The 18623-nt window shown below is 28.8% G+C and overlaps 3 protein-coding genes across 3 annotated transcripts; 1 reads left to right on the top strand and 2 right to left on the bottom strand.

Moving 5' to 3' along the window:
• Positions 1-2941: 2941 nt before the first annotated feature.
• LOC119668726 lies at positions 2942-3939 on the bottom strand. The gene is made up of 2 exons (XM_038078330.1): positions 3380-3939; positions 2942-3167 (listed from the first exon to the last, which is right to left on the bottom strand). Exons 1-2 carry the CDS (start codon positions 3601-3603, stop codon positions 2942-2944), a joined length of 450 nt encoding a protein of 149 aa, XP_037934258.1. The 5' UTR covers positions 3604-3939.
• Positions 3940-9798: 5859 nt separating this feature from the next.
• LOC119668725 (mediator of RNA polymerase II transcription subunit 19-like) lies at positions 9799-14970 on the bottom strand. The gene is made up of 6 exons (XM_038078329.1): positions 14859-14970; positions 14345-14768; positions 12250-12398; positions 12062-12169; positions 10383-10494; positions 9799-10308 (listed from the first exon to the last, which is right to left on the bottom strand). Exons 2-6 carry the CDS (start codon positions 14550-14552, stop codon positions 9941-9943), a joined length of 945 nt encoding a protein of 314 aa, XP_037934257.1. The 5' UTR covers positions 14553-14768; positions 14859-14970; the 3' UTR covers positions 9799-9940.
• Positions 14971-15885: 915 nt separating this feature from the next.
• Positions 15886-18526, top strand: LOC119668234 (dihydrolipoyl dehydrogenase, mitochondrial-like). Its single transcript, XM_038077680.1, has 6 exons — positions 15886-16026; positions 16578-16721; positions 16784-17167; positions 17227-18015; positions 18083-18172; positions 18246-18526. Exons 1-6 carry the CDS (start codon positions 15985-15987, stop codon positions 18309-18311), a joined length of 1515 nt encoding a protein of 504 aa, XP_037933608.1. The 5' UTR covers positions 15886-15984; the 3' UTR covers positions 18312-18526.
• Positions 18527-18623: the final 97 nt, after the last annotated feature.

The raw sequence follows: 18623 nt of genomic DNA, 5'->3' as shown, positions 1-18623 counted from the left end.
TAAAGACATGTAATTTGCCTCTGTTAAAAAAATCATGAATTCTGAAAAGGTACACGCAATGGGAAAAACATGTCTGTTCAAACGTATAAACAATCGAACTTATTATTTTATGTATGATCAATGCTATTTTGTTAGTGAAGTCAGCAATCAAACCAATAGCGAACATGTTGTATTTTGCTTGGACAAAATCATATAGAAAAAACTCTAATATCAGAGCAAATGCACACATAGCTTCTAGTTCATGCCTATGTATTTTTTTTGGTAAATTTTTTCTACTCTTCTTTTTATTGCACACTTACTAAATATATATATGCATGGGTAGGTGAGACAATATTTTTGAATGTGATGCTTGGATTTTGTTTGTGTGCTTTTTTTTTTCTTAAAATATATGACTGGCTTCGTGTGCATGAAATGCACAAGTCTTCCAAATTATTTAAAATTTGATTTTTGCTGAAATTTTATACTAGCTTCATACTAAAATATGATGTTTGCCTATGACATGATGCGAAAACACCGGAGTAGCGCAACCACAGTTGTTATTAGTGTAAATGCTCTTAATATATTTGGCTGTCCAGACTCGGCTATGCCATACAGTAACACTAGTTTCATGAAGAATATTCATAAACACCATATTATACAATAATTGATTATGCTTTATATATTAAGTTTTTATTATTATATTCTTATATTAAATACAATAGAATTATTAACTAAATTTTATTACTTAAATTACATAGAATATAAATCTTATAGATAAATCTTAGATAACTAATTATACATTAACTTAAATTAACTAGAACTATTAACTATATTTAATTGCATATTACTTATAACTGTTTAAAATGAGTTTATTTATTTAGGGTGAATATTTTTGTTTCATTGCTAATTTTTCTAAACATTTATAAATAGTATATTTTTTATTAAAAGTCAAATTTTTGCAATTGTTTTTAATATGCTTGTAAATTTTGCACTATATTAACAACTTTTTAGGTTTAAAAAACCCTCAGTACTGCCATTTAAATAGCATTGAAGATATCATAAAGTTATTAAAAATAAAAATTACTTATTAATTTGATATAACTTATTGAAAGTATTAATTAATATAATTAAGTTAATGTTTTACACAGAAGTTCAAATATTTACAATTTCTTTAATTTTTTGTTAAATTTTACACTATTTTTTTTAAGTACCCAGTTTGATTTAGCACTTTTATTGAAAAGTTTTTTAACAAAATTTCATTGTGGCACCCGTAAATCGGATCCTTAAATCAATTATTGTTATAAACTTTTTTATTTCTTTTTTTTATAGTGTTTGCTAAGATTTCTTTAATACCATTTAAATGGTATTCTGTTTTGAAAAAGAAAGTAAAAGGTGATCACCTTTTACTAAAAAATCTTTCTGACGATCTCTATAAAATGTGCGTTTTGAAATTTTTAAAAAAATATTTGAAAAGTATTATTATGTAAATGGCATTAAAAAAATTATAATAAATAGTATAAAAGAAGAAATTAAAAAAAATGTACAAAGCGAAAATTGGTTTGAGGAGCCGATGTGCGGTAGCCATCGCGAAAGTTTGTTGGACTTCTTAATAAAAGTTCTATTATATAAGAACTCAAAGTGGCTACTAAAAAGTAGCCAAGATAATGCAAAATTTAAAAGTAAATTATAAAAATTGTAAAAATTTATATTTATGTAAAAATATTAGTCTAATAATATTTATGAATGATTAGAAAAATTAACAATAAATAATATTCACCCTTATATAAGTAATTTTATTTTAAATAGTTATAAGTAATATGCAATTAAATATAGTTAATAGTTCTAGTTAATTTAAGTTAATGTATAATTAGTTATCTAAGATTTATCTATAAGATTTATATTCTATATAATTTAAGTAATAAAATTTAGTTAATAATTCTATTGTATTTAATATAAGAATATAATAACAAAAACTTAATATATAAAGCATAATCAATTATTGTATAATATGGTGTTTATGAATATTCTTCATGAAACTAGTGTTACTGTATGGCATAGCCGAGTCTGGACAGCCAAATATATTAAGAGCATTTACACTAATAACAACTGTGGTTGCGCTACTCCGGTGTTTTCGCATCATGTCATAGGCAAACATCATATTTTAGTATGAAGCTAGTATAAAATTTCAGCAAAAATCAAATTTTAAATAATTTGGAAGACTTGTGCATTTCATGCACACGAAGCCAGTCATATATTTTAAGAAAAAAAAAGCACACAAACAAAATCCAAGCATCACATTCAAAAATATTGTCTCACCTACCCATGCACATATATATTTAGTAAGTGTGCAATAAAAAGAAGAGTAGAAAAAATTTACCAAGAAACTTACATACGCATGAGCTAGAAGCTATGTGTGCATTTGCTCTGATATTAGAGTTTTTTCTATATGATTTTGTCCAAGCAAAATACAACATGTTCGCTATTGGTTTGATTGCTGACTTCACTAACAAAATAGCATTGATCATACATAAAATAATAAGTTCGATTGTTTATACGTTTGAACAGACATGTTTTTCCCATTGCGTGTACCTTTTCAGAATTCATGATTTTTTTAACAGAGGCAAATTACATGTCTTTATATTTCTATGTTTTTGGCTCAAATATAATAGGTGAAAATGCACACACAGTATTTTATGAACCCTGTATTTTTGAATATAGAATGATAGGGCCACAGTGTATTAAAACCGCACATGTCAGCATTTTATTTTTTGCACATGTATGAAATTTGTTTGAAATCGTTGTCACTTTATTTCTGTTACAGCAATTAATTATCAACCTTGACCGTGAACATGACATTTCAATAAATTGTGGTCATTTCCCAACATACACTATTTTCTACATACATACATATCTACATGTATGTTCGTATGCATGTATAAGGAAAATTGTATAGGCACCACTTTTAATTGGCATTATGCAATATAAAACTCAAAAAACACATTTTCCATTTAAAACTGCACTTGTTTTTTATATAAAATAACTCACCATCACAATCGGTTATGACGGCATCAAAAGAATCCAGCCATTGGGTCACCTTGTCTTTTGGCTGCTCCAACAAATTCACTGCACTTTGTCGAAACATTTTATTTAAGTCAGCACTTAAATTCGGTCTTTCCGCTGGCGCACAACTAAAATTACAATTAAATGTAATGCGATAATGAATTAAATAAATTTCATTAATTATTTTAATAAATTAACGAGCGAGTTTCATTAACGTGCTGCGATTAGCGTCACCGAACCGTTTGTGGAAAATGTTTGTATTGTGTTTATTGATTTTCTCATGCTCACACTTCTATCAACAAAATGCGAAACGATTACGAAATTACTGTTTATAAATTACCTCAAATCGAAATCGCTCCCCTTCAAAACACTAAACTTTCTATTGCCCGTCCAGTTGTCGCTGCTGCTTTTGGTGGTGTCGCTGCTTCTGCTGCTGCTATAGGCACATGAATTTTCAAAATTTCTGCTCGTATATTTTAATACAATTCCATTTTTCAGCATTTGAATCACTGGTATTATGCTCCATTGTTGCTGCGATTTGATTATGCGTGCGAGAAGTAACATTGGTTTTACTTTTTGCTTTGTCTTCGTTTTCTATGAATGACGAGAGCAAACTATGTTACTCTTTGAATGACAACCAACTGTCAAATTATATGAGCGCGTATTTCAATGCACAATACGCGTTTTGCGTATGTGTGTGTATGTGCGTGTGTGTGAGTTGTATGCAATCAGCTGAGCTATTTGACCTTGCAATTGTTGACTTTGTTTTGATTTGCAATTTAAAATTGAAGGCAATGTTTGTTTAATTGTTTAGGAAATCTTTTTAAAGTAAATAAATCAATACAGAATTATTTTAGTAACGAAAGATTAATGAGAGAAATATAACTAAAGTGTATATTTATTTGAAATTATTTATTAGTTTAAAGAACTTTTGCAAAAATAAAACACATTTCTTGGACTGCAGTGCTTCTATACCCAATAAGCGCACATACATACATATATTCGTACAAATTGTGAAATCTTAATGTCAACGGCCGGGAAGTTTATATATAAATAAACATTTGAATATATACAATATTAACAAACAAACGACTATTTAGGTAATATTTTGATGACGTTCATTATTCATATGTTTGAAACATACATACATATTTAAACATTACTCTTAATCTGGTGTTGTAACAACAATAAATTGTTTACATATGTATGTATAGAAATATATATATATAAATATTTATATATATATATATTTATATATATAAATATTATTATATATATATATTATATATATAATATTATTATTATTATTATATATATAGTATATATATATATATATATATATATTATATAATATATATATAGTATATATATATTATATATAAATAAATACACTCAGCAAAAAAGCTCTGCTTACAGAAAGAAAATTTGTTTTCTACGTATTAAAAATTATTAATTTTATTTTTCATTAGTACTTTTGTTACTTATCTTTTGTTACATATATTTGCGTCAGCTATATATATATACAGTGGCTCACAGCTTATTTGATGCAAGCAAAAATTTTTTGGAAAATGTTGTTTATTTCAAAATATTTTGCAAAATTAAAAAAACAAAGTATGCAGAGTTATTGTTTATAGTGTGTTTATTCATTTAAAAAAAAACCCAAAAATCTTCTTCCATTCCTTAGTAATGCATCAAAAACCAAAACCAAATGAAAAATTCATGTCACAGCTTAAATGATGCAGTTAAGAATACCGTTATTTTTGTCGCCAGATTACACAGAAATTAAAATATTTTTATTCTGCGATCATTTGCAATCTAGTTTTTGAGCGAAAATATTATAAAAATTAAAGTGAGTGCATTTTGTTAACCATGGGACGGCGCACATCAATTGAAAAGCGTGAGTTAGTGTTGGAGTACTTTAAAAAGGGAATTCCCCGGCGTAAAATTGGTGAAATGGTAAATATAAGCTCTTCAACAGTTCAACACATAATTGAACGCTTCGTACATGAAAATCGCATAGAAAATAAGCGACGAAAGGCTCCCAATAAAATTTTTACAGAAAAAGAATCGAGGTATTTGGTAAACCAAATTCGAAAAAATCCAACAATTAGCGCTCCAAAGTTGACAGACATGGCCAAAATAGATTTTGGAAAAATTTGTCATCCTGAAACCGTCCGCAGAATATTGAGAGAATCAAATTTCAATGGAAGAATAGCTGTAAAGAAACCTTTCGTAAGTGCAAAAAATAGAATTAAAAGGTTGCAGTTTGCACGAGAGCATTTAAATAAGAGTACAGCACTTTGGCGAAATGTACTTTTTGCAGACGAAGTCAAAATAAACTTATTTGGATCAGATGGAAAATCTTATGTATGGCGCGAAGTCAATTTTGAGCTCAAACCACAAAATTTACGTGCTACCGTAAAACACGGAGGTGGTAATGTTATGGTTTGGGCATGTATGTCATCAAATGGAGTAGGAAATTTGGTCTTCATCGAAGAATCTATGAATAAAAATATTTACTTAAAGCTTCTTCAAGAAAATTTGATTCAAAGTGCAACGAAATTGCAGATTGCAGATGATTTTCGCTTTTGCCAAGACAACGACCCTAAGCACAAGTCACCATTAGTACAAACGTGGTTGATATGGCAATGTCCACACATTGTCCAAACTCCTGCACAATCACCAGACTTGAACGTTATTGAAAATTTGTGGTCCGTTTTGAAGACAAATATCAGAAAACATGACATCCGCAACAAATTTGACTTAAGAAACGCTTTACAGCAAGAGTGGAGTAAAATTAGTCCAGATTATACCAAAAAACTGGTTGATTCCATGCCAAAAAGGCTTCATGCTGGTATTACTAATAGGGGATATCCAACAAAGTACTAAGTACTTAGAATTAGTCCGGAAGTTTGTAAAAATATTAGTTTTTTTGATGTTGCATCATTTAAGCTGTGACATGAATTTTTCATTTGGTTTTGGTTTTTGATGTATTACTAAGGAATGGAAGAAGATTTTTGAGTTTTTTTTTTTAAATGAATAAACACACGATAAACAATAACTCTGCATACTTTGTTTTTTTAATTTTGCAAAATATTTTGAAATAAACAACATTTACCAAAAAATTTTTGCTTGCATCAAATAAGCTGTGAGCCACTGTACATAGACATTCCGCCTTCCGAATGAAAACCAGTATGTTAGCCGTTGAGTAGCTCCTAATGTCAAAGGGAAGAGTAGTTTTCGACCCAGTGACCTACTCCTGACCCAGATCAAGGCTAGGTAGTCAAAGAAAATGTGACTGAAAGTCTCGTCTGCTTCTAAACAGAGTTGAATATTTAAACAACACCTATAAATAAATATTTTATTATTGGTAGACTACTGTCTGTTATTTTTTTCAATTAATTATTTTTTAACTTAATTTAGAAAATTTTTTATAATTATATAAATACATAATTACTGTTAGACTAGATCGTTAAATTATTAACCGAGATCATGCATAGATCTAAGTGGCATATTATAATTGCAGTCACGTTACGGCGATTATTGTTGCTTTCAATGCAAAATGAAGTGAGCTGTCAGTGTCAAATTTTCTTTTTGCATTGAAAGCAACAATAATTGCAGTGGCGTGACTGCAACATAATATGCCGAAGCCAAAGATCCGTAGCGACACCACATGACAATCCTTAAATTCGATTACAGAGGGTGCATGCCAATTAAGGTGTATGGGTCATTAGCGATTTTTAAAAGATCATCTAAATTTGTTTTAATTATTAGTCATTTAAAACTAAAAGAATTGTACTCGTTTCTACTCTTGTAGATCAAAACAGTGAACAATGTCATAACCCCTAAGTAAGTCTGTTCTTCTTTGAAACTAGTATGTACCTAGTATTAAATATATTACAATAAACTATAATATAATACATAGCAAAGATATTAACCATTTTTTATTATCATTACCAGACATTTTTATAACCAGACAAATCAAAATAATTCTATCTATAGTGACAATGATGATACAATGAATGCTCTCCTCACGGACACACTTATTGGAGAGACACTCTGATTGGACAGAGTTTTCTATTCTACGGACAGGGAATCATATCGAAATTCCCTGCGCGTAAATTTTTTTTTAAACTTGATTTTCTATCATTATTTAGAACAACAAGTTCCAAGTTCCGATATGTGGCTATAACTTTTTACTATAATTTTATATTAATAACTTCATAACATATATTGGTATAATTTTAATCCAAGTTGTGCAAAATATTAAAAGTTATATTCTATGAGACCTTACATACATACAAATTTAAGGATATGGATAAATCAGTTATATGATCGATTCACAATGCAAATTGCTATAACGGAGTTTCAGAAAATGGAGAAATTTCTGGTATAGATATCGATATGTTTAAATTAGTTCGAGACCTTACAATGCAAATTGCTATAACGGAGTTTCAGAAAATGGAGAAATTTCTGGTACAGATATCGATATGTTTAAATTAGTTCGACTCAATTCCTCGATTTTATAAGAAATCTTCAAGTTTATTTTATTACAAACAATATTGCATTGGTCACCAGGTAAAATACTTAACAGTGTCAACCAAAAAACTATATATATATCATAAGATCAACCAATATTTACAAAAAAAAATTTTTCTTGATGTTTTTCCTTTTACTAACAAGTTGGAAGACTTATCATTCTAAACACAACCACTCTGACATATGTGATGTGTATTAGTTTCAAATCAGATGGGTTATCTAAAATTAAAAATAAAATATACTGTTATTAACTCTATTTTTTACTCTATCTGTGATATATATCTAGAATATATAAACAGTACTTTTAAAAAGCTATATAAATAGAATTTAGCGCACGACATGTTTCGTGTGATTTTTGTGATAGGGAGTAAAATAAGAGAAACCATCAGAAAATAGGTAGAGATGTTAAGTCTAAACATATCTACCTAAGCGAGCCGTAATAGCACTCAAATTTATCTACATATTTAAGCATGTAAACAGATACGCGACATCATGTCGAGTGTACCTGTAGCTGGAAACACATATTTTGAATGGACATATTTATTCGTGAGAAGTAACTGTCCAGTACATGGTTATATACTAACCTAATTTTGGCAAAAACAGTTCTTATTGTACAAAAGAAACGTCTTTTATCCCTTTAATATCAGGAGAGGGCATATGGAGAGCTTAATTGTTAGAGAACAGTAATTGCGTAAGGATAGTGCATTGGTATGAGTGTCGAAATATCAATATCGACTGCCAACAGTCCAATTCACTGCTGTTATCACTTTCGCGGCAAGAGTCATTATATTTATGATATGAAGAGATGAATCAAAATATGCAACAAGCAGGAATGTCTTTATTTACTATAACGCCATATGAATGATTGAAGAAAGCAGAACTTGTTTCGACAGAAACACCTAGTGTTTTTTGATCTCAATACACTCCGGCTTACGTCTAGGAACTTCTCATTCAAAGGCAGAAAAGTAGTTATATGCTCGTGTTGGCTTCTCTTGTTCATTTTATGTGTCATCTTATTTTTGATAACACTTCATATTGGTTGTGCTTCTTGATTTCAAGAGTATCCAGGCTTATGTCCAGGAACTACACATTTTCACTGGCAACCCAGTGCCGTTCGATCCTGTTGGCTTCTATTGTTTTATGTGTCATCTAATGTTCTTAGATGCTGATTTTATAAAGGAACCCTATAGAACCCTTTTCGAGGTTTTATGTACCAAGAACTAAAAATTATAAAAGCATATTAACATACGAAAAATGTATCAACTTTTACTTTTATGTCATCGATTTGAGCTTACTTTGAAATTTCTACTAAAACCTTATGTGGTGTATAAGAATATAAAACAGTGATTCATATTAAATTCAATAAAAATGAATATATCATGGTTAGATATACAATAAAGCAAGTTTGTGTAAAATATACCATAAATATAATTAACACAAATACTTATTTTAGATTGCTTATTAGGAAATTAAAAAAATGTTATTTTAACTGTTTTCTTACACAAGCCAGACGATAAAAATAATACCATATATTTTCACTAAGGTAATACACGTTTTTTTCTTCGGTATTCCTATTGAACGAGTTTTCTCTCATTACTTTCAGCGTTTTATAGGTAGGGTTTTAAATTAATTGCATTACCTAATGAACATTAACATTCAATTTATGTAAATTTTCTTATCGTAAACATAATCCATATACTAAACTTAACTAATTCCGTTTTCAATTTACCATATTAATTGATAGCACCCTAAAAGTAAGTCATTTTAAGATTGTTAAACAGCAAAAATAATATATACTCGTATATAATTTAATATTGTTTATGCAAAATTGCTTGTTTTATTTACTATGCTATAAAAAGTTTATATTTTATATTAATTTCAAAAAAACAAACATAAACTTCTATACTAATATAAATACACATATTTTAAACTAAATGAGAATAACTAAAATTTAAGGGGGAAAATATACAAATGCAAATAAACTAATTTTACAATATTTTAGGAGATGTGTACACATTTCATGGAAACAAACTGTTCAATATGACAAAAGAAAATTCTTGTTGATCATTTAAATATTTTTAAATTAATATGCCTATTTTCAAAAAATTCAGACCTAAAATTTAGTACAAATATTAATAAAATTGTGGAAGAACTATTTAGACCTAGAAACACAAAAATTAATTTTAAAAATAAATATAAATTAAGACTTTCGTTGTACTTATTAACTAAATTAAAACTTAATTTGACTAAATTATTAAAATAATAATTATAATAATAATATTAATAATTGCAAATCAAAACGGGAATTACTGAGTTGTAGTTGCTTTGCATTTTAGTTTCAATTTTGACATGCTTTAAAAGACTAAAATAAAGGCGTTTGCTGTGACATCATCAAGCCACCGGGGCCTGAACTGCTGCCAGGACCACCGGTTGGCATTGCACCGCCCATAACAGAGCTCAAACCGACCCCACCTAACATTGGTGTTGTTGGCATCATTTGTGGATGTTGTAACGTTGGTGCAGAGGCTAATTGTTGTTGTTGTTGCATTTGTAATTGTGTTGTAGGCATAGAACCAACAAGTGATGCTCCACTCATCGATGAAGGTGGCTCAGGACTATGGCTTTTCTTTTTACGTTTTTTCTCTTTTTTACGCTTTTTACGTTCTTTATCGTCTTCATGACGTTTTTGTTTTTTATGCTTTTTCTCATAAGGTTCAAGGCCCGATGAATCTATTAAAAGAAAGAATATTAATTATTACATATGATTGCAGGAGGTGGAAATTTTTATATTTTTAGCAACAAACCCATTAAAGAAGTTTCTTGTGGCACAGCTCCATCTTTGTGTTTATGCTTTTTGTGTTTATTTTTATGTTTTCTCGCAGGTGTTGAATTTAAAGCACGATATTGTTCAGGCAGCTGAAATAAAATAATATCGTTTATATATACTGAACTTTAAATTAAAATAAGATATTAATTAATATATTATATTTTTATAGAAAATACATATTTAATGTAACAATAATATGTCAATATATACGTAACCTTAAACTATCTCTATAACGACGAAATTAAATTTGTTTAAACTGATTTAAAGAGTTTTAACGTAAAGTGGTGTTCACACTGACTAAACGTATAAATTAGTTTTTGTGTTTATATATTTTAGTAATAAAAACAATAATGTTTAAATGCAATTTTTATAGTAACGCAGAATTTGCATGTAATATATATTAAAAATTATTATTTATGATATAATAAAAATATACACAATTGATCATTTATATAGGTTAGTAGGTCTAAATGGACCCCTATGATGACCGTCATAATTTAACCTAACTTAGACAATATATGAAGAATCTTACGCTAATTCATCATATAAAACGAAAAGAAAATAAATATTGACTTCGGATTGCGTCGGCAGTGTTTCCATTTCCGTCGTTTCTTAGTACATGCATACAGAGGGGATTCCATTTTTATTTCTTGTAGATCACATTTTTTAAAAGAGAATTTACATGTATTAAATTTTTAGTTAAAAGGTTTCAGTTTACATTTGTGTGTTCAAGTGGAACGGTAAATTTTTGGTTATAAAGTACAAAAAAGTGTCAAAAGTGAAAAAAAAGTTTCCTTAGAACAAAAGTTAGACATTTTAAAACGTTTTAAATTTGGAAAAAAAACTACTGTAAGAACAATTTGTAATCGTGATGCGGACAAGATAAATGACTATGAAAAAGCTGTCACAAATTTGCAAACCAAACAAGTTATAAAAAATAGAAGTCCATTAATTGTAAAAATGGAATCTCTTCTATCCATTTGAATAGAAAATCAGAATTATAGAAAAATATCACTGAGCCAAACGCTATTTTAGAAAAATATTCTGAGAATATTTATATAATTTAATATTTATATAATATAATATTTATATAATATAATTATATAATATAATAATATTCAGAATATTTTTGGAAATTAAATATATGGAAAAATATGATTCGATTTGCGTCGCATTTTGTCGAATCCAATTAACGACGCAAATCAAGGTATTAGTGTACATCATATAAAACAATAGTGAAAATAATATTCAATATCTCAATTAAAATTATTAAGTTAAAAAAAATTTAGTTCCGGGAAAAAGCTAATATTTTCAATTATTATGTGACCAATAGTGATCAAACGTGGCTTATAAACTATGTTTTAAAATATTTATTTTTTCACCTTACAGGATTCTATAAATAAACAGAACTTATCCCATATTTAAATTATAAAATTCGTTTGTTAATACTTAGTTGCAACAAATAAATGTATTACACAAAAAGGGCTGGATGTGTTTATAAATACCTCCACACATACGACTTGCAACCTATTCATGTTTCCTGCTCTACAGATCCCTTTTGGGTTACAACAAGTACAACAATTAAAGCAGGAAAACTTTAGCATTTATAATCTTAAAGCGATATTGATAAAACTTTATATACTACAAATTACTTACTGGTCCCGGATGTAAACGAAAACCAGCTAATTGCACTGACGTCAGAGGTAACAGTTCCTTGCCCACTATGGGAGGCTTCTCAATCACACTTCGCAATGTGCTGTTTTCCTTTTAGTTTAAAACAAAAACAAACAAAAAATTAATGTATAATTTAATTTTTATAATAAAAATAATTTTATTTTACTTACAATATTTGTCATACAATCCGCAATTCCCGGTAAATTTGGCAGAAATGACGCTAAAGATTCTTTTACTTTCTTATCCTTAAATTTAGTTAAGGTATGGTGTAGACCATATTCGGTCATTAAGTCTTTATCACCGGTCAATTCCGCTTTTCCTACAAAATACACATTATTAGATACTGAGATTTAAATATTCGTTATAAGAAATAATAAATAAGTTTTGTTTTTAACCGCATTTTTATTTTTCATCCTACTATCCTAATCTAACCATTAATTTTTAATCTCATACTTTTGACCTAATCATTGATTCAAACAGTGTTCAATATTATTTATTTTTCAATACTTGTGCTCTTTATATTATTTTTATAATATTTTTACTTAAGGCCTAATGCAATAACCTTTGCGTGACCTTATAAAAACAACAAATATATTCCATATATGGAATGATCATTAAAATTATTTCTGATAAGCTAAGGAAACAAGCTCGATATATATGATATTTAATGAAAAAACTAAAACAAAGTTAATTTCATTTTATTGCTGACCATGCTTTTTTTTAGGAAACTGGCAGTACTCCTCAGCATTAATGTTTATAAGTAAGATTTATTTTTTATGATATATATAGAAGACTGTCAGTGCTAGGGTGAGAACTCTGTCATTTGAAACGCTGACTTATGTTATGTGCTGATTGTTATAAATTTTTATTATCAACAATGAATAATATGTATTCTTAGAACCCATGAATGAGCAATGTTAGGATTTGTTACTGTTTTCATAATTTATTATAAACAAAATTGAATTTAGCCTTAAACTAGTCTCGTTTTTTTTTGTGCTTTCGTTTTAAAAATAAGACTAAAAAATAAGACAGGATTTATAAGCTTCTTTAATTTGTCAGCAACTTCTACATATTAGTAGATTAAGTTAGACATACATTATATAAAAGATTGTCTTTTGAAAACTCAACAACAAAATAGTTGACTTTAAACAGTTTAACACAATTTAAAGTCAACTTATTTGGTTTTAAAATATCAGCCTTTCACACGGTAAATGTGAACTCAATCGCGAAATCGCTAAGAAACATTAAAGGAAAAAAGTAGATATTTTTTGGAGAATTATATATAATAGTATTTATTAAACAAAATTTTATTCTGCAGTACATAATGGCTTAAGTAGTGGGGTAATAATTAATACACTACAATATATGGTAAATATATCGGCAAATGAGAATCTTTAAATTAATTCAGCTGTTTAATATATACGTGATTAAATGATTTGCAGAATTTCCTGACTTGATTGCCGCTTATCATTACCTTTAATGATATGATATTTATAACAACAAATATTTAAAAGTATCCAATAAGAAAGTAATATAGAGTAGATCATATTTTCTTTACCTTACCTAACCATATCCTAAACCCTATATAATTATTTGTAATTCCTTTCATGCTATATTCTATATAGAACTCCACTAATTACCACAACAACAACAACAGAAACCAAGGTAAAAACTTATAAGGCATCCGCGCTAGATTTATAACTTTCTGTTTGGTGGAGCTTTTACAGTAGCAATATACTTCAAATTATGAATTTCAAATTCACTTGAATCAAAGACAGACTTTATACCTATATTATCATAACATTATAACTTTATAATCATATTTGGATAGGTTTTTTTATAGACCTAATTGTCTCCAACTTTTTTCCAATTAGGATTTTATTTTTCTACAATTATTTTTACTGTTTCATATATAATTGCCATAGTAATACTATTTCAGCATTGCTATCATCAAGAAAGTGAAACTAATATTAATAATTAAAAAAATATTGTTGCAAAAACATTCGTTATTTTTTGAAAATTAAATATTTTAAATTTCTAAAACGTGGTTAATTTATTCTTCCTCTTAATAATTCACAGACATTCTGGAAATTTCAGTTAACATTTTTTTTAAATAGGACTACAAAAAAAAATTTATTAATCCACATGGTTTTATATTCCAAAAATCGTTAAAGGACACTGTTTTAAATTAACAAAATAATTACTTTATCTATAAAAAAAATATTCAAAATTAACTAACTTAATGAATATTAAGTATTTACATACCAGGTGGTTCCCTCATTGAGTAAAAAGGTCCTGTATGAATAATGGTAGGCGTTTTACCCAAGGATATTGTAGTCTTTAATGTGCCCGATGAATCTTGTCGAGATACCACAGGTGAGCGACCACCGTGCGGCGAAGACTTCGGCGAATATGTCGAATCCATTTTTCGGAACTGATCGCCCATTAAAATATTATTATAGTTATTCATCATTTCGAGCAATTTATTGTATCGTTGCTTAAATTAAATAGTTTAATTTATGTGTAACTTTAGAAACTATAACATATATTTTGTTTAAATACAAAAACAACTACTAAGTCCCGAGGTAATGCATGGTAACGAATTTTTTGTAAGATTTTTGAGAATAGCCTCGTTTAAGTTTTACTTTCGCCTTTATATTGGTGTCGATTTTGCAAATATGCGTAAACTCTATAACGTAAAATTTATTTTACATAAAGAATATCACTTTATTTAAAGTAATCATTTAATAAAAATATAAAAACATTTAAACTCATTTACAAGCTACTAATTATATTATTATCACGCCTGTCCGCATTATTTATTAGACGAAGCACAGACAGAAACTGCAATCTTTACAAACTCAACTCTATCGCCATCTTGGACTAAGCGAAATGTCAGTTATGACCTGTCAAATAAATTATAAACAGTATTGGTAGTGGCGGTGGTGGTGGTAGTTCAAGATATTGAGTGTTGAAAAGTATACTAGTCTGACGAAAATTATTTAGCTTTTAGTAATACTCTAATTAATAAAAAATGCAGATTTAATAATCCATATTTATAACAAAATTAATTATTTAATATTGCGATTAAACGACAATAGTTCTCTGTTTTGTTTTTTAAAAATTAATATAATAAAATGTTTTCGAATTCCATTCATTATAATCCGTTTTCTTTAATTTGCAATAGAATATATGATATGTGTTGCTAATTACTAAACACCTAATTATATGTAATAGCCATCATAACTAAAAAAACTTATGGGGACATATGCGGAGTAATGATTTAAGAAAAATCAATATAAAGAAAAATCGTTATGATTTTCAAGTTCTATGAAATACTTTACTATAAAAAGACCTTATCTTTCGATATTTTTGGCTGTAAAGTAAAATTATCAGAAGTTGTGTGTCTCAAACTTTTGATACTTGGTACACTTGTTCACTTAAATAAATAAGAATTTCGTATAAATCATAAATCGAATAGAATTAAACTATGTATGAATATATGTATACTATTGGAGCTGTAGACTCTATAGTCTATGTTTATTATTTTTATATAAAAAATCATAAAATGCTGGCTATTTACGCTCTCAATATTTAAATTCACATTGAAAACAACGATTTCACATTTGACAGTATCTTTACTGTCTATATAATACGGCCCTTATCTAAATTTTATACAATTTATTTATTATATTTTTGTTATTAATATATAAAATAAAATAAATATTTTCTTACTTATTATTTATTAAATGGATTGTTCAGTTTTTTGTCTTTTCCTACACTGTTTTTTACACAGTGAAGCTGTCAACTGTCAGTTTTTGTCTCTTAAGACGGCCGTGCTTGACCAAAAAAGTTGTTTGGTAGAAATATTTTTTTCCAAATCCTTTTAAAACGAATATAATAAAATGCAGTGCACTTTAAGAAATGCTATTGCAGCTGCGATTCAGGTGAGATAGTGTGTATAAATAACTAGATAATGCATTTTTTAAATTGATAACTTCAAATGCAATTATGTGATCATCTTCGGTGGTTTTTATTGGTTATGCAATTATCATTTTAACCTCATATCGGAAATTGAGCAAGGATGTTATATGAAATAACTGATACTAATTAAACATAGTTGTCGTGTCGCAATGAGTGGTAATACTCAACACTAACTAAAGTGCATATCAAAACAATAAATGCTGCTAATATAACACACGAACAGAATTTACATCATCAAAATCGATATTATTATTTGCATACATATATGTTTATATACAGATAAAATATGCATAAAATGGATAAAGTGCACATATTCCGTTTCAAATAAAGTGGTTTAACTTGTTTAGTATATTATTTGAACTAATTACAGTGACCAGTAATTTTTTTATCAGGTGACTTGTATTTGTTAATGTCAATGTTTCTTGTCGAACTGATAAATCACGTATGACGTCACAAAACAGCGATAACAAATGCTCTTAAAATTTGTTATTAATTTTCTAATTTCTTTACGTAGACACCATTACGTACAAACAGTGCGATACTCGGTGCATTGAACAGTCGGTCGTATTCCACAGCACATGAAGCGGATTTGGTAGTGATTGGATCCGGCCCTGGTGGTTATGTTGCCGCTATTAAAGCCTCCCAAATGGGCATGAAGGTATTTATTTAATAAAATTAAAAAAAAATAAATTAAATTGAATTTGCATTTAATTTTTGCAGACCGTTAGTGTGGAAAAGGAAGCAACACTTGGTGGCACTTGTCTAAATGTTGGATGCATACCATCAAAAGCATTATTAAATAATTCACATTATTATCATATGGCGCACTCTGGAGATTTAGAGAAACGTGGCATTGTTTGTGGAAGTGTTTCTTTGAATTTAGAAAATTTGATGGGACAAAAAACTACTGCCGTCAAAGCGCTTACAGGCGGCATTGCACAACTTTTTAAAAAAAATAAAATTACACAGCTCACAGGAGTCGGCACAATCACCAGTGCCAATGAAGTGCAAGTCAAAAAATCCGACGGCAGTGTAGAGACAGTGAAAGCGAAAAATATTATGATTGCAACTGGTTCTGAAGTTACACCGTTCCCAGGAATACAAGTAAGATTAAATAAAATTGTGCTAATATTGTTTTATATCAATTGGAAGTTTTCACGTAGATTGACGAAGAAGTCATTGTTTCCAGTACTGGTGCTTTAAAACTTGCACAAGTACCAAAAAAAATGGTTGTTATTGGTGCTGGTGTCATTGGTTTGGAATTGGGCTCAGTTTGGTCACGTTTAGGTGCCGAAGTTGTAGCTGTTGAATTTATGACGTCGATTGGTGGTGTGGGCATTGATGCCGATGTTGCCAAAAATTTCCAAAAAATTCTAACCAAACAAGGTCTTCAATTTAAACTTGGTACGAAAGTTATGGGAGCTACTCGAAGTGGTAATAGCGTAACCGTATCTGTTGAAAATGCTAAATCTGGTGAGAAGGAGGAAATCGCTTGCGACACACTGCTGGTGTCGATTGGAAGACATCCATACACTGAAGGTTTGGGCCTGGAAGCTGTAGGCATTGTAAAGGATGATAAAGGTCGTATACCAGTCAACGGACAATTCCAAACAATAGTACCCAGCATTTTTGCTATTGGTGATTGTATACATGGACCTATGTTAGCACATAAAGCCGAAGACGAAGGTATTATTTGTGTGGAAGGAATGCATGGTATGCCTGTGCATATCGACTACAATTGCGTACCCAGTGTTGTGTATACTCACCCTGAAGTAGCGTGGGTAGGTAAATCAGAAGAAGCACTAAAACAAGAAGGCATTGAATATAAAGTTGGCAAATTCCCATTCCTTGCTAATTCACGTGCAAAAACCAACAATGATACCGATGGCTTTGTGAAAGTTTTAGCTGATAAAAAAACTGACAGAGTTTTGGGCACACATATCATTGGTCCCGTAAGTGTTAAAAATATATATTAAACTTAAGTTTTGTTCGAAAGTAACACTTTTACAACATTTTTAGTCTGCGGGTGAACTTATCAATGAAGCCGTATTGGCTATGGAATATGGTGCTGCCGCTGAAGATGTTGCTCGAGTTTGTCATGCACATCCGGTAAGTGTGTTTAATAATAATTTAACTATTATTTTTTTGAAATTTAATTTTAATTATTCTTATTTTATTTCAGACTTGCGCAGAGGCATTGAGAGAAGCTAACGTTGCTGCCGCTTTTGGAAAACCCATTAACTTTTAATTAAATTATCTATTTTATTTTATTTTTATTTTTTTGCTTCAGTGTATAAACTTGCGTAAAATTGAAACGATTTTAAAGCCATCTCGATATCTCATTGTCTGACAATTGAAAAGTGTTAAAACTACAAAAGCTCTGAAAAGATTTTTGTGGGAAGTGATTAACGAATATTACATTACATAAATAAATTGGAATTAAATTCACATAAAAATGGAAATGTTTTAATTGCTCAATTAAGACGTTAAGCAGATTTGTGTAACAATTCTGCTTATTATAATACAACACCTACTCTTTCATATTAGTCCAGAACGATTT

The sequence above is a fragment of the Teleopsis dalmanni genome, chromosome 1, assembly GCF_002237135.1.
Source record: "Teleopsis dalmanni isolate 2A chromosome 1, ASM223713v2, whole genome shotgun sequence".
Classification (NCBI taxonomy): domain Eukaryota; kingdom Metazoa; phylum Arthropoda; class Insecta; order Diptera; family Diopsidae; genus Teleopsis; species Teleopsis dalmanni.
The sequence above is the reverse complement of the archived record's forward strand: the minus strand, read 5'-3'. Positions and strand labels throughout refer to the sequence as shown.

Excerpts from the sequence above, each read along its gene's own strand:
- LOC119668726 (XM_038078330.1), bottom strand. The coding sequence starts at position 3,603 with ATGTTACTTCTCGCACGCATAATCAAATCGCAGCAACAATGGAGCATA. Across the intron at positions 3,168-3,379 it reads GGGAGCGATTTCGATTTGAG|TTGTGCGCCAGCGGAAAGAC; the intron begins GTAATTTATAAA and ends TTGTAATTTTAG.
- LOC119668725 (XM_038078329.1), bottom strand. The coding sequence starts at position 14,552 with ATGATGAATAACTATAATAATATTTTAATGGGCGATCAGTTCCGAAAA. Across the intron at positions 12,170-12,249 it reads CGGATTGTATGACAAATATT|GAAAACAGCACATTGCGAAG; the intron begins GTAAGTAAAATA and ends TTAAACTAAAAG. Across the intron at positions 10,309-10,382 it reads ACAAGAAACTTCTTTAATGG|ATTCATCGGGCCTTGAACCT; the intron begins GTTTGTTGCTAA and ends TTCTTTTAATAG.
- LOC119668234 (XM_038077680.1), top strand. The coding sequence starts at position 15,985 with ATGCAGTGCACTTTAAGAAATGCTATTGCAGCTGCGATTCAG. Across the intron at positions 16,027-16,577 it reads CTATTGCAGCTGCGATTCAG|ACACCATTACGTACAAACAG; the intron begins GTGAGATAGTGT and ends TTCTTTACGTAG. Across the intron at positions 18,173-18,245 it reads GAGTTTGTCATGCACATCCG|ACTTGCGCAGAGGCATTGAG; the intron begins GTAAGTGTGTTT and ends ATTTTATTTCAG.